General features: G+C 48.2%; 2 protein-coding genes across 4 annotated transcripts in view; one reads left to right on the top strand and one right to left on the bottom strand.

The window, feature by feature from the left end:
• Nucleotides 1-748: 748 nt before the first annotated feature.
• On the bottom strand, nucleotides 749-17,529 carry LOC135822271 (L-gulonolactone oxidase-like). Of its 3 annotated transcripts, none has more exons than XM_065335010.1 (8): nucleotides 17,367-17,529; nucleotides 16,522-16,656; nucleotides 14,055-14,435; nucleotides 13,541-13,620; nucleotides 4,539-4,622; nucleotides 3,503-3,718; nucleotides 2,332-2,598; nucleotides 749-1,615 (listed from the first exon to the last, which is right to left on the bottom strand). In XM_065335010.1, the coding sequence occupies exons 2-8, from the start codon at nucleotides 16,634-16,636 to the stop codon at nucleotides 1,295-1,297; spliced, it is 1,464 nt and encodes a 487-aa protein (XP_065191082.1). In that variant the 5' UTR covers nucleotides 16,637-16,656; nucleotides 17,367-17,529; the 3' UTR covers nucleotides 749-1,294. The 3 variants fall into 3 exon arrangements, with proteins under 3 accessions (XP_065191082.1, XP_065191090.1, XP_065191075.1); XM_065335018.1 differs by lacking the exon at nucleotides 17,367-17,529 and adding an exon at nucleotides 17,200-17,320; XM_065335003.1 differs by lacking the exon at nucleotides 17,367-17,529 and having other exon boundaries at nucleotides 16,522-17,053.
• A 1,984-nt stretch (nucleotides 17,530-19,513) lies between these two features.
• The window catches only part of LOC135822263 (vacuolar protein-sorting-associated protein 36-like), a 22,259-nt gene continuing 18,279 nt past the window's right edge, over nucleotides 19,514-23,493 (top strand). The window contains exons 1-2 of the mRNA XM_065334993.1: nucleotides 19,514-20,819; nucleotides 23,116-23,255. Coding sequence (XP_065191065.1) covers nucleotides 20,724-20,819; nucleotides 23,116-23,255 — 236 coding nt within the window. The 5' untranslated portion in view covers nucleotides 19,514-20,723. The remainder of the gene's footprint in view (nucleotides 20,820-23,115; nucleotides 23,256-23,493) is intronic.

Raw genomic sequence — 23,493 nt, 5'->3', positions numbered from 1 at the left:
TCCCTCCATCCCAGCCGCATAATTATTTACCATAAAGCCACAGCTAGCTCACTGCAGTATGACAGACTCGTAGATCTTCGGGGGGGGGGGGGGGTGACAACTGACCTGCGGCAACGCTCAGACCTCATGGTCTGAGCTCCAGCGCTAATACACTCGGACGTAGATCTACGTCTCTTATCCGGGCACCTTGGGACCGGGCACTGCCCGTGTCTCAGATTTGCCCGTATCTCAGGATAACTCATCTACCATGTATCATTACCACTTTTTGAAGAAGTTTATTTGGAACGTATTGCACATGTTCAGGATACAAAAGGAACCCATTGATAAAAATGTGTGCATTACATAGGTTGGCAGTGAAAAATAAGCACTACCGAATACGGAAAAAGTTCAAAACCCCCAAATTCGAAGCATTTTTGCCATAGAAACTCAAGGTAAAGGTGCCCGGTAGAGAGACGTGCCCGTATCTGAGGCGTCCGGATAAGAGGCGTTTGAGTGTATTAGTAATAAACAAAAATACATGTCCCAGGCCACATTCAGGGGGCATAGGTGCTCTGCCATTATGATGTCCGTCCAAAGTCTCTGAGAAAAGCAGACTTTTTTTAAAAGTCTGCTTTTCTCAGAGACTTTGGAAGCAGGAAACCATGCAGCAGATTAAAAAAAATTATAACGAAATGGCCCAACTGATCCACCAGTTTGTGGCTACGTAATGTGGGCATGGCACCGTGCCAGAGCCATGTGCAAAGTGGCATAGTCTTGTGGTTATAATAGTCTTGGTATTACTCCATCAATCTGCGGACAGAACTGTTGGGCATTATCATGAAAGGGTTAATAAAATTGGAAATTGGAAAAATAATCTCAGACACTAACAACCATGATCATGGAGATGCTCAGTGAAAATAATGATCACCTATCAAGTATCAGACGATCCAAGCGATCACGCCGACACCATTCATGCACAGTTGTCATCGCTATCATGAACAAAATTAGTTATTAAAGTAAAATAACTTGGCAACCTTTCAATCCCTAGAAAACTACTTGGAAAAGAAGTCTGCAACCAGTATAGTATATATCAGCAGCAGCAGGAGGGTTACCATGGTTACATGTGCAAGGCAACTGCAGCATGACATGTGCTGGAATTTATGATAAATGTCAGAAAATATATTACCGTATGCAAAAATAGACGGGTGATCTAGTCTCGATTGCTTTACTATTCTATGAGTGAGAAACTCCTCGTAAAAATCTGCTGAATTTTGCAATCTCATTTAAAACGTCCGGCTACGGTCAAACTCTAGCACTAGCCGCAAACCTTAGATTCGCTGAAGACTTGCTGAAGATAGGCATTGCAGAACATTGCATTTGGGTCCAGCTTGCGTTTGAGTGCAACAAAGTCGCCCCATTTGGGATACAGGGTGCTGAGTTGGCGCTCAGTGAGCGTGTAGAACTTTGCCCAGTGCGGCCGCGGCTCTGCACCTAGTGCCATAAGGCGTTGGCCGACCTGGCCAAAGTACTCAGCCTTGCGGTTGTCTTGGCCATATAGGCCCAGTGTGACATGACAGCGGGGAGTTGCACCGTAGCCGTTACTCAGCCAGAACTTATCGCCAGACGCACATCGCACCTGAAGTCAAACAAGGGGGGGGGGGGGGGGTGCCATGCATGCAATTACAACAGGAGCTAAACCAGCAGCAAACATAACCTCTTGAAAGGAACTATGACCCACACCTGTACTCTTGGTAATACTTGAAGTACATGTTATGCAACTCAAACATACTACCACTTGTCATAGTACCACTTGTCATACTACCACTTGTCTGGTCCACACAAGTAGCTCAAGAGCGCCCCACTACCACCTCTCTTCTGTGGTTGTGTTTGGGAGGTGGTTTCCTGTCTGTAGGTCATACGACACGTACCTTGTACACACATTGCATGTTGTGCAGTCAATCTAAACTCAGCCTTTACCTCGGCGGGTGGATGCTAGCTCTACACAAGAACATGCTACGTGCCATCATACACAAGAACATGCTACGTGCCATCATACTTCACTGGTCAAGAACATGCTACGTGCCATCATACTTCACTGGTCAAGAACATGCTACGTGCCATCATACTTCACTGGTCAAGAACATGCTACGTGCCATCATACTTCACTGGTCAAGAACATGCTATGTGCCATCATACTTCACTAGGGTTCTCATCCTGTACAAACTCATTTGCAATCTGCCGTCACGGCGATATAACTGCCTGGCTGAAAAGTCAAGGTGGGATGCTCTGATTAGACAGGACGTTCTCGCGGTACTTTAACCAATTTACTGTAATAGGTGGTGCAAAACTCACCTCGTTGAACACACTGATGCCAATCCCAATCTCATCCACAAGCTTGTATACAGCTTCAATGGCTTGAGGGGTCTGTGCCAGCGGGACAGCAAACTCTGATTCAAGGTGCAGCGGTATATACTGCTGAATGGAAAGGGCCTTCGACCAGGTTTCAACACGCTCGCTGGGGCTGAACACACGCAGGTGGTGTATGAGAAAGCGCATTGTAGCCGGGATTATCGCAGGGTAGAGCATTGTGGAAAACTGAAATGCTTCAATGACATACGCCTGCAGTGAATACCAACAACAACAACAACAACAACAACAACAACAACAACAACAACAACAACAACAACAACAACAACAACAACAACAACAACACCAACACCAACACCAACACCAACACCAACAACAACAACAACAACAACAAAGAGAACAGAGTGTTCTAGCCTCCGTTTCTCAATCATGGTCCTAGACCATCCCACTATGCCTGCCTGCATGCATGGGACAGGGGATATACACTGAGCCGCTTGGAAAACGAGAAGAAAGTGATATCTTAGAGGTGGTGGTATAAACTATAAACTATAAATGCATTGAATCCCCTTCCTGCATCCCACCCACATAATGATTCCTGCATCCCACCCACATAATGATTCCTGCATCCCACCCACATAATGATTCCTGCATCCCACCCACATAATGATTCCTGCATCCCACCCACATAATGATTGCACATATGCACATGTTTATTTATACAATACCGGTAGTTGAACCAGGGTATAAGGGCGCGTTCAGACTACCGTGAACCCCGTCAAACCGTGAATGCCGATAAACTGTTAAGGACATTCACACTACCGATAACAAACTAACGTTACCGTGAAGTTTTCAGCTCTCACCGCGGCACTGACAAGGGATTTTCCCTTTTTTCCCAGCGCGCATGCAGCCTGAGCACTTTTTTACTGCCGGTAAAAGTTTACTGCCGCAGCAGCCGCGGCAGTAAAACTTTCCCACCGGTAACGTGCCAGTAACGTCACGTGATCAATTCACCTTGGCGACTTTCCCAATCGGTCACTTTTTATCGGTAGTCTGAACGCGCCCTAAGTAGTGAACATAAGCAGTCCAGATTGAAGATTATGAATGTTCAAAATTGAGCCAAAAAGAATGTGCTGTGATCAAGAATACTTCTCCTTACCCAGAAGTCTGCCTCCAGGCGAGTTGGACTGTTCCTGGGCTGTTCATGCGTACGATTGCTAGAAATAATCTGTACTGCCCCCGTGTGGTACTCGACGAGGATCTTGACATACTCCGACTCAGTCACGATATGCTCAAAGTTGCCCGCCAGCTCGGTGAGATGCATAACTGATGATCGCTCAGCCAGATTGTATGCTGGCCCTGTCTGTAGAGTGACCTGTGAGCACAGAACCACAACAACGCCAATGGCTGATGTATGCACGGGCAGAAGTTCTACGTCGGCCCATCGCACAGCACACAGGAAAGATGTATCAGACGACATTTCACACACCACATAGATACTAGCAGCTCATAGACTGAAAAGCTACCTGAGGATCAAGTTGGATCACTGCTTGATGGTCACACACATTGTCGAGAGTAAATAAGCTCCCAAGAGTGTGCAACTCTAGATAACCTTTCTATGGGTGCGCCAACTCACATCATCACATCATGTGGTGTAGTGGTCCCGTTCTACCTTGCCAGCCTGATTTTAGCAAGCAGTTGAGAAGTGAAAACCCAGTATGGCATGGATGGGTGAGCAAACCCAATTTCAAATATCAGTATAATTCACACACACACACACACACACACACACACACACACACACACACACACACACACACACACACACACACACACACACACACACACACACACACACACACACACACACACACACACACACACACACACACACACACACACACACACACACACACACACACACACACACACACACACACACACACACACACACACACACACACACACACACACACACACACACACACACACACACACACACACACACACACACACACACACACACACACACACACACACACACTTACACACACACACACACACACACACACACACACACACACACACCGACACACACACACACCGACACACACACACACACACACACATACACACACACATACACCGACACACACACACACACACACACACACACACACACCGTGCGAATGTACCTTAGTGAGAACGCCGAGCGAGCCAAGCCCAACTGTTGCGCCGTAAAAGATGTCTGGATTCTTCTCGGGACTAGCAGTCACCACCTTGAGAGGAAGAGAGAGAGAGAGAGAGAGAGAGAGAGAGAGAGAGAGAGAGAGAGAGAGAGAGTGTGTGAGAGGGAGAGAGAGAGAGATAGGAGAGGGGGGGGGGGGGGGTATATGCATACTATGCTCGCGCTCCTGTCTTTGTGCTGCATGCACGCGCACACATGTTGTGATGTCATGCGTACGCTATAATACTGATTGGATGCACGCATGCCCACCAGCTGTGATTTGAGCTGTTTTCAGTCTTCTTGTTGTTCTTGAGCTTGAGTCTCCACATTTAGTTTCGTCTCTCTTGTCATTCATATTCTAGGTAGTAGCAATAATAATTCAGAATCTATAACCAGTCTTTAGATTCATATCATGGCGCAGTGAACATTTCTTACCGTGCTTTGGCTCACCCGGGTGTGATCCGCCTAGACTAGTTGAATATATTTGTAGTTGAGTACTTCATTTCTTTTAGTTCATCATGAGTGATGCTGGAAGTACCCTGGACGGTGCTGCCCAACCTGCCTTGAGCTCAGATGTACTGGCTCTCATGACCTTGATGCAGCAACAAATGAAAGCTGCTGATGATCGCGAGGCCCGCCTGACAGCGCTACTCCGGAATCAGAGCACTCAACCTTCGTCTACTGGCAAACAAATCTCTGTGGAGCTGTCCTCTGCCACGCTTTCCGACCTCACCGCTTGGGAGGAAGCGTGGGATGACTACGCCCGATGCCAAAAACTGGCAAGCCAGGACACACAGACACAAGTTAGCGCCGTGCGACAAGCTCTTGACGAGGACCTTCGTAGGTACCTGAGGGAAGGAGTCATTCCTCTAGATCCCAATGCTGACGTGACAGCAGTGATTGCAGCCATCAAAAAGTACATTCGTCGCCAACGGAATCCCCTGCTGGACCGCATCGATTTCTACAATAGGCGTCAACATAAAGGCGAGTCCTTCGACAGTTTTTTCACTTGTCTGAAAGAATTGTTTAGCACCTGTGACTTTGCGGAATTACGTGTTTGTCGCATGTGCTCTGGGCGTATGTGTACTGACTGCCCCAAGATCCTAGTCACAGCTAACGAAAAGCTCCTTCGTCCTCTTTTTTGTCTTGCGTTGCAAGGGTACTGCTGAAGTTTATTTTGGTAAAAAAAATTCTTTCAAGTTAGTTAGTTTTTCATCATGGCACCAAGCGTGAGGTCCAGGTCCATGCCAAGGTCAAGGTCAGCAAGCACGGACGAGGTGGAGTTGAGGATGCGCTTGCTGGAACGCCAGGTCCTTCGGCTAAAAGGGGGGAAACGCCACCGGTCGGCCTCCCTCTCTTCCTCGTCGTCGTCGTCATCATCCAAGTCTTCGTCATCGTCCGACTCCTCATCGTCGCCAGAGCGCATCCTGGGGAAGAGGAGGAAATCAGTCAAGTCATCGGCGAGGAAACGCGAGAAGCCAGTACCTGGTAAGAGGCTGAACCGGTCCAGTTATCAGCACCAATATGACTGCATTACTATGGTAGCTGATCGCCTTGACCAGGCAAAAAAGTACGTGAAAGCTGGCAAGGCCAAGAAGGCGCTGAAGAATATCGCCAAGGCGCAGGCCAACTTGGAGGATAGGTTGGAGTGGCTGGTAATCGCGGACCGACCGCCACGGGCACGACACCGCCACCAGATATGCTGAGGGTGACGACCTGACAGAGCTGCTGTCCGACTCCGGCAAAAGGAAGCGCCTCCGGATGGCGTTGGAAGCGTCACGGACGAGTGCGAAGGCCCCGGTGATGGTGAAGGCCAAGCAGCCGCCTTTTCGGACCACCAGCGCTCCAAGATCAGCCGGCTCTTGGAGTGCTGGCCAGCAACCTAGCCAGGCTGCAGCAGCCGCAGTGCCAGCCCCCCCCCCCGGCAGGCCAGCAACCCGGCAGTCTACCTCAGTGCCACCCCCCCCCCCCCCCCCCGGCAGGCCAGCAACCCGGCAGTCTACTTCAGTGTGCCACCACTGTGGTGAAGCCGGGCACTTCGTCTGCTTCTGCCAAAAACTCCATAACGCAAAAAGCAAAGTTTCACGGTGTTGTTTTGAATGAGGATGATGTGATGTGGAAGATGAGTTTTCAAACTATCTCGTTGCTCAGTTAATGAAAGAAGAGGAAGGGGAAGGGGCAGGGCTGACTGATGTAGTGGTGGGCACTTGCAATATGGCTGCCCGCAGCCCACCCTGCACTTGTTATGGCTGATGTGAGGTATGAGAAAGAAGGCGAGTCCTTCGACAGTTTTTTCACTTGTCTGAAAGAATTGTTTAGCACCTGTGACTTTGCGGAATTACGTGTTTGTCGCACGTGCTCTGGGCGTATGTGTACTGACTGCCCCAAGATCCTAGTCACAGCTAACGAAGAGCTCCTTCGTGACCGGATCGTTGTCGGTGTCCTGGACGATGACACTCGGCACAAGCTGCTTTCCGAGCAGAACTTGACCCTTTCCAGCGCGGCCAAGATTTGTCGTGCAGAGGAAGCCGCCAAGCAGACCAGTGATGGAATGCTGACTATCGGCTCCTTTAAGGCTGCCGTCGCGAAAAAGTCTTCTTACCAGAAGCAAAAGTCTCAGTTCGGTGACAGAACCGCAACAGCCCAGTCACCCAAGAAGTGCATGAACTGTGATCGCAGCGCTCACACCAAGTCTTCCTGTCCTGCTGCAGGCAAGACATGTAATGGCTGCAAGGCGTCCGGCCATTTTGAAAAGATGTGCCGAAAGAAATCGCAGTCTGCGCACCGTAATGGCAAAATCGGCCAACTGAAGTTGCAGCAAGCATCGTCAGGAAACCAAGGGACCATGATTGTCCATGCTGTCCTGAATACGGAGACCACTGGTGCACCGATCGACTGGACACCCGACACCGGTAGTGACGTGGATGCCATCGGTTTACAGCATTTGGAATTGCTTGGTGGATTCCCCGAAAATCTTGCTACCGATTATGATGTAGTGACTGGTGTAAACGGTCAACGTCTTGAGTCTGCTGGCCAGATTCACTCCTCTCTCGCCATTGGAGCTAAGTCGTACGACACGACGATCCATGTCTACCCTGATCTGTCTGATGCTCTGTTGTCTCTGACTTCTTTGCTTGCGTTCGGTCTGCTTCCAGCCAACTGGCCTTCCATTTCCCGTGTGGAAATTCAACCAGCGCAAGACCGTACTGCTGACGAGATCCGTGCCGAACTGCTGCAAGAATTTGCAGATGTGTTCGATGATGGCCGTTTGAAACCCATGTCTGGCTCACCAATGGATATTGAGCTCCAAGCCGATGCTAAGCCAGCTTGCACGCATCATGCCAGTCCCCTTTGTCTTTCGTGACCAGATCAAGGACCAGCTGGACGGAATGGTGAAGGATGACATTATTGAACCAGTTTCCACACCGAGCGAATGGCGTCACCCGGTTGTGATTGTAGACAAAAAGGCACGTCTGAGAAGCGATTGACTGTCGACTTCAAGAAGTTGAATGACCAGATTCAACGCCCTGCTCATCCGATGCAACCACCACGAGACGTCGTTGCCAGCATCAGCGGTCGTTACTTCACGAAGCTTGATGCACGTCATGGATATTGGCAAGTCCCATTATGTGAATCTGCGCGCCCACTCACCACATTTATCACGCCGTGGGGCCGTTTCCGCTATTTGCGCAACCCACAAGGCTTGGTATCTGCCGGTGATGAGTATAAACGCCGTACTGACGGAGCATTCGACGGCATCACGAACTTCAAGAAAGTCGTGGACGACTGCCTTGTATATGACGATGACCTAAGCGACCACGTCTCACGCGTCCGCAGAGTACTGACATGTGCACGGGACAATGGCATCACACTCAGTGTGAAGAAGTTTGCATTTGCTGCTACCCAGATTGAGTTCTGCGGGTATCGCTTGAACGCCGACAGCTGGACTGTCGATGAAGCAAGACGTCAGCCATTCGCGACTTCTCCACGCCCAGTAACCGGACCGACCTCCGCTTGTTCTTGGGCCTGATGAATCAGTGTACAGAGTTCACCCTGTGTTTGGCTGAGCTGAGTGCCCCGTTACGTGGTCTGCTGAAGCATTCCACTGAGTTTCTATGGCATCACGACCACACTGCTGCTTTCAACGCCATCAAGGATGAGCTGGTATCCTTGACGACCATGTCTTATTTCCAAGTAGGATCCGAACTCCGTCTGGAAACGGATGCATCCAAACTGAAAGGTCTAGGCTTCGTCTTGTGGCAGGAACAAGACACCGGATGGGGCATCATCCAGTGTGGCAGTTGATATCTCAGTGACACAGAGTCCCGCTACGCAGTGATCGAGCTCGAACTCCTGGCCATCGTGTGGGATGTCAAGAAGTGCAAGCTGTTCTGTCTGGCACCCAGTTTCGTGTCATCACTGATCACCGCTCATTGGTACCCATTATCAATGCGTACTCATTTGATCAAATTGAGAACCCACGTTTGCTCAGAATGATGCTCAAGCTCCAGTCGTTCCACTATGTGCTGAGTGGCGGAAAGGTGCTGACAACGCCTTTGCCGATGCATTGTCTCGGAACCAAGTTGACCTCCTTTCCCTGATGGACCAGTATGGTGAAGCCCCCGCATTGGCTAACCTTGGCATCCATGCCTGTCTCCGTCGTGATGAGGATGGGCTGATCACTGACCTCCGGTTCCAAGCCATCCATGATGCTGCTGTCGCTGACTCTGACTATCAGCTACTGCTCCAGCACGTCCAAGGTGGATTCCCCAATGATCAGCGTGATTTGCCTGGTGCTCTGCGTTCATTCTGGAACGGACGAGAGCACCTATCAGTGGCCAACGGTATTGTCTTGAAAGGTCAACGGATCGTTGTGCCCGTGTCCCTCCGTCAACATGATTGTTCTCCAAGATCTCCACGCCTCCCACCAGGGAATTGTACGTACCAAGGCTAGAGCACGGCAGGTGGTGTATTGGCCCAAGTTGAGCCAAGATCTGGAGACACTGATCCGCGCATGCCCTACGTGTCGGGAACGCCAGGCATCCCTCCCGAGGGAACCGCTGCTCAACGATCGTCATCCGACTCTGCCATTTGAGCACACCAGCGCAGATCAATAAACTTTCCAAGGCCGTGAGTTTCTTGTCTATGTAGATCGCCTCTCCGGATGGCCATGCCTCGCACCGACCGGTACCACGACGTCCTCACACGATGTGATCGTCCATTTGCGCCGTTGGTTCCCAGATGTTGGTGTGCCGTCTGTTCTGTGCACTGATGGTGGCCCCCAGTTTGCGTCCCATCAATTTGCCGAGTTCTGTCGCCGCTGGCAGATTTCCCATGTTATGTCTACACCGCGCTTCCCTCAGAGCAATGGTCACGCAGAGGCTGGTGTAAAGGTGATGAAGACACTTGTTCATAAAACGACCACCAATGGCCGCCTTGATGTGGACGAATTCCAACGCGGGCTGTTAGAATGGCGTAACACTCCGAGGTCTGATGGCATCAGCCCCACACAAAAGGTGTATGGCCGACCTCTGTCGTCGTTTGTGCTTGCTCAGCACCGTAGCTTCTCGTCCGAATGGCAGACCCTCGCCGACGACACAGATGCAGCGCCTCCGTCTGCTCCGGCTCAATTCGATGTCTCTGCTCGCCCGTTGTCCGAGCTCCGTATCGGCACCCATGTGGACGTACAGGACCGCCGGTCGAATCTGTGGTGCAAGCATGATGTTATTGTTGGTGTTGGTCGTCACCGTGATTACTACGTGAAGTCAACTAGTGGAAGAGTGTACTGGAGTAACCGGCGTTTTTTCCCCCCGTTCATTCCCCTTGTGCCTGCTACCCCTGATGGTACTGTGCCTGCCAATCCACCTGCTGATCAACCTACTCCTGTAGCTCCACGTCGCAGCACTCGCAACCGCCGTGCTACTGACCGTTTGGACATTTCTTCCACAAAAGGACAGTCATATGTTTGATTTCTGTCGTATTTCTACTGCTTCCGTGTTCTTGCAGTCTCGTATTTATTTATTTGATTTTTCTTGTTAGATCATACTGTTCTCGTTATCCAGTATAATCTCGAAGGGGCGTGTGATGTACAGTCGAATGTCACTTATCCGACCACTTCGGGAATCAGGCATGTTGGATAACTGGATAACTGATATCATTTTTTATGTGCATATATGGCTGGATTTCACAATCACTGATTTATGTACTCAATACCCAAAATTCATGCATATTCATGAATTGCTCCATGTACACATACATGTTAGCATACTTGACCACATCTATTTCAAGTAAATGCATATTACACCGTATACTGTAGAAGCAGAAATTTTCGGTGGTGTGATATTTTCGGTATTCTCCAAAATCGACGGTTAGGAAGAGGGAAATTTTCGGTAAAATCCGTTTTCCAGGTAGGTGTACTAGTACTACATGTATACAGTATCGGTTGTACCGAAGAGTTCGGTGCGTTTTATTATCGGTAAAAATTGTCGGGACCGAAGTTACCAAAAATAAAACACCACCGAAAATTTCTGCTTTTACAGTAATACACAAAAAAAAAATTTTTTAGAATTTTACTGTTGAGAGTCATAAAATTACCACTCCCGGGCTTGTCGGATAACCGACGTGCTCGGATAACTGGCGACCGGATAAGTGACATTCGACTGTATGCATACTACGCTCGTGCTCCTGTCTTTGTGCTGCATGCACGCGCACACATGTTGTGATGTCATGCGTACACTATAATACTGATTGGATGCATGCATGCCCACCAGCTGTGATTTGAGCTGTTTTCAGTCTTCTTGTTGTTCTTGAGCTTGAGTCTCCACATTTAGTTTCGTCTCTCTTGTCATTCATATTCTAGGTAGTAGCAATAATACTAGGGGTCAAAGGGGTGTACCGGGTACCCGGGTACCCGACCGTTAATCTCAGGTACCGTTAGTAAAAGGGTACCCGTTTGGATTTTGATGAACCAGTCGGTACGGAGCAACACTGCTGGGATCGTGTATTCCAGGCGGGAGTCAATTATTTACAACTACACGCTGGATGTCTGCATTGTTGTTGCATTTTCGCACCTAGTAGATCTACTCCTGCGACTATCAGACACCAATCAATTTGCGAATCACAATGTGATATCAAAATGCAACCCGAGAACAGATGAATTAAAATCTTGATTTATGTGAAAATTGCGCAAAAATTAAACATGGCTGCTAAAGGGTACCCGTTAACCCGCCCGTTAAGAAAATTACCCGTTCATTAGTTAAAGGTACAGTAAAACGTGTAAGTAAAGACCGGCACCGTGACTAAAGACCGGCACCGTGACTAGCGACCACCGTGACTAGCGACCAGCCTGGTACTACCGACCACTTCGCCATGCACGGGCAGTCTCACATTCAAAATGCACTGTGACTAGCGACTACCTGCTGAACGCGACCGGCGACCGCCTTTCCTTGTCCCAAAGACGATTTTTGACCCGTAACTAGCGACCGCGATGTAGGAAATCAAATGTTGCTCGAAGCTCCTTCTTGAAATTTTGATGATTTCCGTGGTCCTGAAAGTGAAAGGCATCTTTCGATACTACAGCTGAAGAAATGAACGCAGGTCATTTTTGACTGTGGAGTCGGTGTGGACTTCACTACACCTGTCAGAATTTCAAGCGCTGTCAAGAATAAACATGATAGGAAACGTCTTGGAGAGCGTATCTAAAGCGCTCTCTGATCGATGTTACTACTCGGAGGAGAAACGAAGACTGAGCGGCTCTGTCACCCCAGTCATACAGACGAATCGACGATTGCATCAAGGAATCCAGAAACAAAGCAGCACCGCAAGGTCCTGATGCTGGAGAACCGCATTCAAGCAATTGAGAAGTCGCAACAAGGACAGTCGGTACGATTGATCGCATGAACAAATTTGAAGCCCAGCGCAAAACGAAACTTCCACAGGGAACGTTCGACTCCTGGCTTCAGAAGTAGGAGCTGAATTTGATGTCCGCAAAAAAAAATCTTCTCTCTCTCTCTGTCTCTCTCCATCTCTCCGTTCTCTCCAAGTGTTGTTTGACCTGAAATAAGGATGGCATTGCGCAAGTCTTGGGGAATTGTATTAGCTGCATTTTGATATACATATCATATAATGGGATCCATATATGGTCGCGCGGTGCAAACCTCTAACTAAAGACCACCTGCTACTAAAGACCGCTTTTGCTGGCACCAAGGGGTGGTCGGTAGTCACAGGTTTTACTGTACACCCGTTTGACCCCTAAATAATACTTCGAAGTAATTCAGAATCTATAACCAGTCTTTAGATTCATATCAGGGGGGAGAGCTAGTTAGGCAGTTGACAACTGGATCAGTTCCAAAGCACCACTACTACGAATTCCATACCATATAAGCAGATACCTACTTGAAGAAAAGGAGTTCAAGTATCCATGGGGCTATGGTAATGGACTACAGGAGTTCAAGTATCCATGGGGCTATCAGGGATGAATTCATCCTGTATCGCATTGCAGTTTGCGATGCAAAATCGATCTACTGCTACTCAAAAGTCCCCGTGACTCGCAGAAAACTGCGATACATACAGACTATCCATGCCTAGCCTGTGCTATCAAGTAACATGCATGCTGTGCAGTGTATGTGGTGCAGGCAAATCTGCGTGCACATGTACATGTATGATTCAGTCGGGTTTTTTTGCAAATGGGCTTTCAGGCATTACTCTCAAGAAGGACAATGTGGTAAACACCCAACCTTCAAAGAAAAGTGCTAATCAAAATCAAAGCTTGCTACACAATTGTGATTTTGTATAGCAGAAACTGCTATGCAAAAATATGACATAAATTCATCCCTGGGCTATGGTAATGGACTACAAGAGTTCAAGTATCCATGGGGCTATGGTAATGGACTACAGGAGGTGTACCGTCTACTTTTATCAAAACACCCAACACACCAAATGCAAGCACATGGGAAAAGAGCTGATGATTACCTCTCCGTCCGGGGTGACAAGTTCAATTTCTCGGACCAATGATGCCACACTGCTGTGCTTGGTACCACATCCATGCGATCCTGTTATGCAGTACACATACACACACACACACACACACACACACACACACACACACACACACACACACACACACACACACACACACACACACACACACACATACACACATGCACACATACACACATACACACACATACACACACACACACACACACACGCTCACACATACACGCATAGACTGAATCATGGGGCTAATATTTCCTTTTTAAATTATTTACTTTCGCGGCAGACACATGCATGCTACACACTGTGTAAGCAGGGGCGGATCCAGGAGGGGTTCCGTGGAACCCCCTAAATTTTCGTAAATGTACTACTGGCAACCATATGCGTGCCCATGTACATGTATCAGCAAATTAGCTTTGACTATACCCCCTGTAGAGATCGCTGGATCCGCCGCTGGTAAGTGTGTATGAATAGTGGACACATGGCTTACCTGCAGCTACTATTCCCCCAATGGTCGGTTCAAACACAGTGGGCATGACATCAAGTGCCAGACGGTGCTGGTCTAAGATGGAAATGAGCTGCTCAAGGGACGTGCCAGCCAGCACTGTCACCAGGTGACTGTCACTGTCCACGCGTACCAGTCCGGAGTAACACCTCATGCACACTAGGACACTACCATTGTTGTGCATCTCCATATCATCAGCAGTACCGCCGACGTCAGGATTGGGAACGGCGATACTAGAATAAGAATGCCCCGATCCGACAATAGTCAGGCGTTTTCTTTGCAACCGGGCCATGTTCACTGCAGCTACAACCTCGGCCAGTGAGCTTGGACGTAGCACCACGGGAGAATCGAACGCATGACGCTGTTCTGTGCAAACGGGAAATCAAAAACAGAGACCAAGAAAGGATCGGTTTAGTGCATGCTGAAAGGCAGGTTGCCACCAGGGAGTCGTAACATTGTACGACTCCCTGCCACCCTGCCACCAGGGAGTCGTAACATGTTAAGACTCCCTGGTGGCTACGTAAGATGAAGAGACATTTTGCAGGAGTCCGAGTGAGCTCAAGACGAGCGCAGATTGCAGTAGAGCTTGAGTGCTTGTTTCACTCATGAACGCAGGCTGGTATTTCTGTGTGCGAGAATCGCAGCGTTCGTAATCCTAGTAATAAAAGGTTAAAACTCAAGTTGACTACTGTTTGGGGGTGCTGCTTTGCTGTCCAAAAATGCATTCGGTTGTGTCGCTCTCGAGCGATGCCCAATGTCAATGTCAATGTCAATGTGCCCGTATTCAGTAGTTGTGTTGTCTGCCAATCCAATATCTCCATATTCGGTAGTTGGTCCCATAGTAAGGTAAGAGTGTCGCCCCAGCGCCCCAGTCTCCTGTCTATCTTATTTGGAAAACTCCAATGTGTACGGGCTAGCGGGCCGGGATATCTATATTTGGTATAGCCCATACTTTGCGAAGCCTCAGGTTCCTCAGTAACAGCACACATCCCCCGTACTGTTGCGTGCAAATGAGTTTTAAAAGCATGCCCGATTCGTCACAATAAAATCATTTCACAGGACGCCGACCAGACGCAACCCCCTCCCCCCACACACACAGACTAGTCACAAACTCAGGCTAATCAATCGTCAGTGAGTTATCAAGCCTCCTTGATGTGTACAGGCTTCAAATTGACATGGTAATGCATTTGGACAGTTGGTAATATCACCTCTGAAAGTATCCCTGTCTTTGTTTGTGTCAGATGATACTACAGTTGGTGCCGGGGACGCAGTCGTGTTCAATGATGAGGAACGCGGTAAAAAAGAGTGGCACACGGGTGCATGTAGCAGTGACCAGTGACTAGTACTTGTTTGTCATGGAAAAAGAAGTACACTCATACCTCGGTTATCCGGACCTCGAAGTTACGGGCACTTCGGTCTACCGGGCACTATTTGGGCGAGTTTCAGGGGAAATATTACTACTCTTTTGTCACTTTTCGTAGAAATATTGACGTCATATGCCATATCGATGGCCTTTTCCCCATCAAGATGTATATGATTCGGAGTTACGGACATTTCAAAGTTACGGGCAGTGCAAGGTCCCGGACTGCCCGGATTAACGAGGTATGAGTGTATGTGGATATTCGGCACCATTCTCAAAATAAACAAAAGAAAAAAATTCTGTCAGAACACGAGTACATCTTTGATCAAAGAGTTCTGACCTCCCAGCATAGGGACGGTGCCACGAAGCAAGATGAGAACTGGCGTGTATTTTTGTGTTTTGAAATTGTTCTTGTTTTTCGCAGCGCAGCCCCAATATGCAATGCGCATGCTGTAGAATCCCGCGGAAATGCCTACCCGCGTATAAGCCCAGGGAAAGTTCGAACATCACAAGGCTTCGTCGTACAAGCCCATGGGCCTAATTCGTACCAAGAGTCCATAAATTATGGACTCTTGGTCATACCATGTACATGTACGTAGAACATGTAGGGTTATTTTTGTACATTTCAACACAATCATCGGTTGTTTTTGTTTGCACAGTGGCTTTCAGCAATGTACTAGTACTTCTCACTTCCTTGGTACTTTTCAATAGCACAATGTTGGTGTCAGCGTATAAGCCCATGTTCTGGTACAAGCCCACCGAAATGTCCTTGTGTAACAGATAAGCCCATGGGTTTATCCGCGGGATTCAACGGTATGCTACAAGAGTCGGATGTATCTAGCCGCAAGTATTACTCACACAGGCAACACTGCACTTTCCTTATTTACAAGTGTTAGCCCCATGCTCAGCAGCTAGATTATGCACAGCTGTTTCACGTGAACGTGAACAGACTGTAGTCGTGTAGATAAGGGGATTATTACAAAGACTACCATTGATTGTAATTTTGTATTGGGGATAAATAAGTGAGTGTTACTGAAAGAGATCACCAAATGGTTGGGCACAGTGTCCGCAAAGTGTCTTGAGTACACTCACCCCAGTTCAGCACAGGACAACATCCATCAAAGCGATCGCGGCTCAGAAGGCCAGAAAACAGGGCAGCCAGGCCCACAATGACCACACTCGCAACTGGCAGCCAGCAGGATGCCATTCTCGTGCCTTGGACAGCAGCTGCAACCAGTACAGGGCCAGGAGTAGAAGAAACAGAGGAAACCTACAGGCTACACGTGCTGCCAATCACCACGTACATCAACTACATGTGTGTATATACGTATGTTCAAGATATAAATCCGAAATTTTTGAAACCAGAATTGTACTCGTACAATCGTTTGGTCCTGAGTCACACTAATAATAATAATAAAGTAATTTTTTGGAGTAGCTACGTAGACCTACTACAAAGTTGATTGCTAGCGGATCATTCTGGCTTTCGCATCCTCCCCCAAACTGCCGAAGCAACGATTATCCTAGCCTGGTCGACTCTTGCTTCGGCTTTGCGGATTGCGGACAAGAGTCTTTCCACAAGACTTTAATAGTAACGTAAAAAAGTCGTTACAATGGGGGGGGGGGGGGGGGGTTGTACGACTCCTTGTTGGAAGGCAGCTAGCTAGCTACATGACTGTACAAGTAATTTGTAGTTATACTTATAAAGTTATCATGGTTATAGGTAGCCGCTGAATGACTTCCGGACGATATCGGCCGGAGCTGAGGCGCTACCTTTTGGCGGAAGGTCACCACTGCACCAGTGTCGCTGCTGAATGATTCAGTATCCTGTGGCGGACCACTAGCACTCGTGCACTGTCTGGCCTGGTGCAGTGGTGGTGGTGGTGGTGGTGTTATACTTACTTATCCTATTTAATTTTTAGTGGGAACCCACCACGTACCAGTGATCTGGTGATGGACAGTCTAGTCCCCAGCGCCAGATCAGCCGATTTTATGGAACAGCGGCACCAGCGTTCGGAAATGGGAGCTCCAGAGTCAATGCCCCGGCTTACACTCAGTGACTGGCAGACTCAGTGGAATGAAAGAGGAGGAAGAGTAGCGGCTCGGAAAGAGATACTTATAGCAAGAGTACATAACCCCCCGGGGGTTATGTACTCTTGCTTATAGCCATAAACTGAGTCTGTGCACGCTCTACTAGAACTGCAGTGTCATGCACATCATCATCATCATGACCGAGTGTAGATATCCACACTGTGGACCACAGCCTTGGGCAGTAACACGGTGTACCGGTAATCATGGTAATGTGTGTAGTCTGCTCTCTCTCCGCTCTCTCATCCCATTATTGCCGTCCCGGCGTACACCATGGTACACGTGGTCGATTGTAGAGGATATTTAATTAAAGCTACCTTTACTCATTACTCAGTAGTTAGCACAGGTTACCATTCAAACGACGAGAAGGTCCCCAAACCAAAGCCATCATCGTGATTCGTCATCACTGTCAAGTAAAGTGTTGTGTCCAGTTCTCACGAGTCGCGTTGTGCCACTGTGACGATAATAGTTGACAACCAGGGAGTAACGATACCATACAATAGTTTACTACACGTACTCCCTATAATGTTGACAACTGTCTCGATCTCTGAAAGACAGGCGGGTGTGCAAAAATGTTCGCACAAGACGCTACACAGACTCAAGTAGTTGCTAAGTTGGTGACCGCTTGCTGCAATGACATGTACAAGTACATGTCATTGTATACCAAGGGCAAGGCAGCAAGCGGTCACCAACTGGCTGACTTTTGCCCCCCTTGCCCATGATGGTTTTTCTTCTTCTCCAAGTCATGGGATGGGTTGGCCTTGAGAATACAGCTAGCCAGTGTCTGCTCTAGGATTGTAGGACAGCCAGGTACACGTGTACCTGGCGCAACCATTTCAACCGGGTCGGAGCCGGGTACACATGTACCTGGCGCTGTCTCACCAGCCGAGTCATAATTATGCTTTAACTGGTTGGTTGGTTTATTTTAATTCGGACAATAAACGAGAACTAGGCCCAATGATATAAAGGCGAATGGATAAGCCGCATTTAGAAAAGAGAGGACAGGAATTAGAAAATTACGAAAGAAGAAGAAGTATCTGACACATACAAGCAAGACTACATAAACCTGGTTTATGTACTCTTGATACAAGACATGCAGTTAGTCCTTTCAAAGTTCGAAAGTGTTAAGTACCAACCGGGTCACAGGTGACCCGGTACTATCTTTTCAACCGGGTCCAAGCGCCGCCCAACCGGGTGGATTACCCGGCTCACCCGGCGCTGGAGCAGACACTGCTAGCTAGCTAGCAACCTGTCCCGCTACCATGGCTACCCCTACGTGTGCCGCGAGTGGAGCAAGTTGTAGTTGTTAGTTTCACTGTTACCCGGTATACCCCGTACCCATGCTCTCCCACCATCACCGGCATGCAGCACCGGTGGTTTCCCGTCATTTCGCCATAATGCAGCGTGGGACATCACAGCATCTCTCCTCAAGTCACGAGTGACCAACAACGTGGCTGTTGAGCCCTACGCACAGCCTTCGTCTGGTGAGCAGCTTCAGTCTGCAGCACCTCAGCTCTTCTACCCGGACTTCAGGTCATGTCAGGCTTGACGTTCCTCCTCTCTTGCTGCTTCAAAGTTCAAGTGCTACTAGCGTCACGACCGGGAAAAGCGCTCATCTTCGTTGCCCTTTCCGCCCCCTGCACCTGGCCCTGCACTGCAGAGTGAAGGCCTTGGACCTCCCACCGGTACCAGAAACCACTGCACTGATAACCAGGGAGTCGTAAAATACCTGCTCCCTGCTGATAACCATGCCTGCACCCGTTGCTGTACGCACAGACTCAGTACAGACGCGTTACGTACACATCAGGGAGTCGTAAAAATCGTATGTATTTTACTCCATCAACCTTGGCAGTGAGGCGGGTGCGTCCAGCTGGCTCACGTGTCGCCCCCTCAGTCGGCATGGGTTCAGCTTGTCAAAATGTGAATTTCGCGATGGTCTGGCATTGCGGTATGGCTGGCACCCTGCACGGCTCCCTTCTATTTGTGTCTGTGGTGCCACCTTCTCTGTTGAGCATGCTTTCTCTTGCCCCACTGGTGGTTTCCCGACGCTTCGCCACAATGAGGTACGGGACATCATCGCTGGCCAACTGAAGAAGGTGGCACACAGCGTAGAAGTAGAGCCTCATCTCCAACCCCTCACCGGCGAGCTTTTCCGCTACCGGACGGCGTCCACCGAGGATCAAGCCCGTCTGGATGTGGCGGCGAGTGGCGTGTGGGGAGGACGGTTTGAACGCGTTTATCTTGATGTACGGGTGTTTAACCCTTTCGCTCCTTCAAACCGTTCCTCTTCTCTCGCTGCTCGCTACCAGAGCCATGAGCGAGAGAAGCGTCGCAGGTATGGTCAGAGGGTGCAAGAAGTTGAGCGAGCCTCCTTCGTACCTGTCGTATTCTCAGCCACAGGTGGAGCCGGTCGAGCTGCTTCCGCTCTTCTCAAGCGAATTGCTGCTCTGTCTGCAGAGAAATCCGGAGAGCCATACGCAATGGTGATGGCGTTGCTGCGTTGTCGTCTTGGTTTTGGTCTCCTGCGTGCCAGTGTTGCCTGCCTTCGCGGTGCCCAGCGGATGCGCCGCGTCAATGATCAGTCTGCTGTCCTCGCAAACGCGGAGGCTGCATTGATTTAACTTTCTTTGCAACTCCTGCAGTCTAGGTACTGAGTATCATTGTTATCCTCTGTGTGTGTGTGTGTGTATGTGTGTATGCGTGAGTCAACAGCTTTGATAAAGTTATTGTGTTTACCCCTCTTATTTTCTCATCTTTGTGGTGCTTTTAATTATTTTTTAATCTTGCCCGTAAAAGAGGCTGTATACAGTGTTATAAAATATAAAAAAATATAAAAATAAATCGTATGTATTTTACGACTCCCTAGGCCCTGCAGGCCTGGTAGATCTACACATTATTATGTACATGTACATAATATGTACGCATATCGCGCATGTCAATCGTTGTCTAAAACATTTTGTTTTTTGAATTTTTTTTCATCAAATTTTGATGAAAGACTGTGCATAATGTCAATGATTATGTGTGCAGAATGATACCAAGAGTACATAACCCCCCGGGGTTATGTACTCTTGATGATACTAGTAATGATTATGTTCAAACATGTATAAAATGCTGAAAATATGTAGAGCACCTATCCTGTACCCTATTGGTCAAAAGAGTCGGGTGCGTTTCGTTGGATTGAGCTAAAGTAAAGATAGTATTCTCTACTCATGGATCGTCTAACGTGGTGCGACGAGTCGCTCCTGCCGGGAGAAGTTCACATTTTGCAACAAGCGTCAGTACGAATTTACGATGGGGAAGATAGGGTGAGAAAAATAGAATTCAAGGGAGTTACAAACTGCTTCACAGCTAGTTAGTGGGCAATGTCTTGTTCAGAACTGGGTCAGTGGGTGCTTGTTTTGCTCAGGTTCCCAGCATGCATGACCTACTACCGGTATAGTTATACTGCAGTTCAATCGTATGTTACAAGCGTCCTGCATATATTGTGTTTTGCACATCCTCATTGGGCAAGTCCTGTTGCATTGCATGTAGCTGTCTGTATGGTTAGGGCAGCAGGTGGTCAGGTGGTCCGTGTGCTATAGTGAATGTAGGTTCCATACCAGAAGTCATCCCTTTAAAATGTTTTCTGCCGTACATATCTACCTCCTGTGATTGTTATTACAGTCAGGCCTCATTTGTCCGGTCCTCTTTAATCTGGATCACTCACTATCCGGAAGAAAATCGCTGGTAACCATGGTAACCGACCTACAGCATACTACTATGTGACACGTACAACATAACCGGAGCTCACAATCTGCATACCGTTGCGGGTGCTAGGGGTGCGCGGATTATTCCCGGAATAATTTGGGAATACTATCGTTGAGAAAATTTTGGGAATTTTAGGGGAATTCTATCGATCTTTTGCCAGATCCATTGACCTTCAGAAGAGTTTTGGGGGAATTCTGTCAATTTTGACCTGCCAGGGGCCAGAGAACAGAGAACAAGCGCGCATCCATGGACGCAGCCTGAGTAGATCATAGTAGCTGTGTACAGTCATGTAGATCTAGTACATGTACATGTAGTGTAGATCCTGCATGCAGTGATCACGTGCCTGACCGTCCATTTTGCATACTAAAGAGCATGCGCAAGGCACGGTTCGTGCTGGGGTTCTTTTTTTGGGGGGGAATTCTGGAGAATTTTTTCGATGTTTGGGAGAGTACTTTCGAAGTTCCGCGGGAAATGCCCGAAAGCATAATATCGGGTGCGTGCGAGCATAATCCGCGCACCCCTAGCGGGTGCAGGGTTTTGTATCAATGCATCACACTGGTGCGAAGTTTTCCACCTCCGAGGCTCTGCCCCTGCGCAAGCCATATCTATTCTTATACCATGGTACAGTACGGAGGGCCTGTTTTCAGCCAATCAGCGCTCGTCTAGCAATGGTTATATTGGCCAGTATAAATCCCACGCGGGATTTATATCGAATATAAATCCCGGTGCACGGTACGTACGCTAGGGCATTGCCACCGTACATGTTCACTGCCTTTCAGGCAGTGAACTTGTACGGCGGCAGTACTCCAGCGCACGGACCATTCACAACAGACACAATAGACACTACATGCACGTGTACACTCCACACAGAACGGCATTACTGACAAGGAACAGCACACAATGGAAAAAAAGAATGACCTGGAATTCGTCTACAGAGTATTCTATTATACTGAATCTGAGGATAAAGAACGTCGAATAACCACGAAGTATCCCGAATGGGTCAGCAATGTACATTGTACTTCGAAGAGTTGAAGATCATAAACAGACTGTCTCGTTCGTAACAAAGTTTATGATACAGAGTGTACTTCAAAGTTCAAACCGATTGGAAAATGCTGGATTGGATTGAAATGTGACACAGTGATACAAAGCAGGGTATGCAAATGCATTTACTTGCAAGTAAGCAAACTGATTATAAGATGCCGCATGTGAAATCAGCACTGTACCATAATTATAGTAACACTTTACTCCCAAAGAGTCCAAACTGTAGTCTAACTGGTGACAGTAGTTTGATTCAATGACAGCTCCAGCACCCCAGAAATTCAGTTGACTTCCGCACCGCTCACGAGACAAGATCATGAATATGCTACAATATGCACTGGAACTGAAAGGAAATCTTATGCCTAACATCCATGGAGGAATCTCCTTCTGATCTTGCTCGACCATTCTTTCAATTGACAACTGATAACCATCAGAAGATGTTCATGTACTGCATGATGTAGAAGATCTCCCAATAGGTTCGTTGTTCTGGAAATGCGTAGGGGTACCTGGCATAAGTAGGATATGACCCTTGTAGTCTGGTTATACCGTACCCTCATATAAATCCCTCCTGCTATCGCAGTCGGGATTTATATTCAGCTGGTATAACCCTCTGACTCGGGTTATATCCTCTACATCTGTGGTGTCTTCTGCCAGCTACACTGCAGATACAAGATGGGTACGAAACCCCATACATGTAGTTAGTACATGCGTTATACAAATGGACACATTCGACATCTGTCACTGTTCTTCACGGTGTACTGCATCGGCACGGGTACTTGTATCGAACTCTTCTTCGTCGCTTGTTGTTTTCTTTAGACATCATTTGAAGCCGGTGCTCTACAGCTGACGTCACATCGTGTGATCTGGGATGACCAAGATCAAGATGGGCGAACACTGTGTCTCCATCACTCATTCATTATGAGACTGGAAGATGTGCGTGGATCACTGACGAAAAGGTACATGCGACCAGTGTACCCACCTCTAATAGCTCTATGCATCTACACACTCACACACACACATGCACACAAACACACACACACAAACACACACAAACACGCACACACACACAAACACACACACAGACCTCAGACCTCAGACATGCCTATCGTGGAAGCGATGATAGCGAACAGCTATGTTAGACATACTTGTGCTGGGATTACACCATTCAACAGCTTGCAAGGCTGATGAATTGAC

The sequence above is a fragment of the Sycon ciliatum genome, chromosome 1 (assembly GCF_964019385.1).
Source record: "Sycon ciliatum chromosome 1, ocSycCili1.1, whole genome shotgun sequence".
Classification (NCBI taxonomy): Eukaryota; Metazoa; Porifera; class Calcarea; order Leucosolenida; family Sycettidae; genus Sycon; species Sycon ciliatum.
This window is presented reverse-complemented; position numbering and strand designations above follow the sequence as displayed.

What these genes read in the sequence shown, in the direction of transcription:
- LOC135822271 (XM_065335010.1), bottom strand. Translation starts at nt 16,636, where the DNA reads ATGGCATCCTGCTGGCTGCCAGTTGCGAGTGTGGTCATTGTGGGCCTG. An exon ending in CGCTCGGCGTTCTCACTAAG is followed by an intron (nt 3,719 to 4,538) that starts GTACATTCGCAC and finishes CTGTGCTCACAG; the next exon opens with GTCACTCTACAGACAGGGCC. An exon ending in GCATCAGTGTGTTCAACGAG is followed by an intron (nt 1,616 to 2,331) that starts GTGAGTTTTGCA and finishes GTTTGACTTCAG; the next exon opens with GTGCGATGTGCGTCTGGCGA.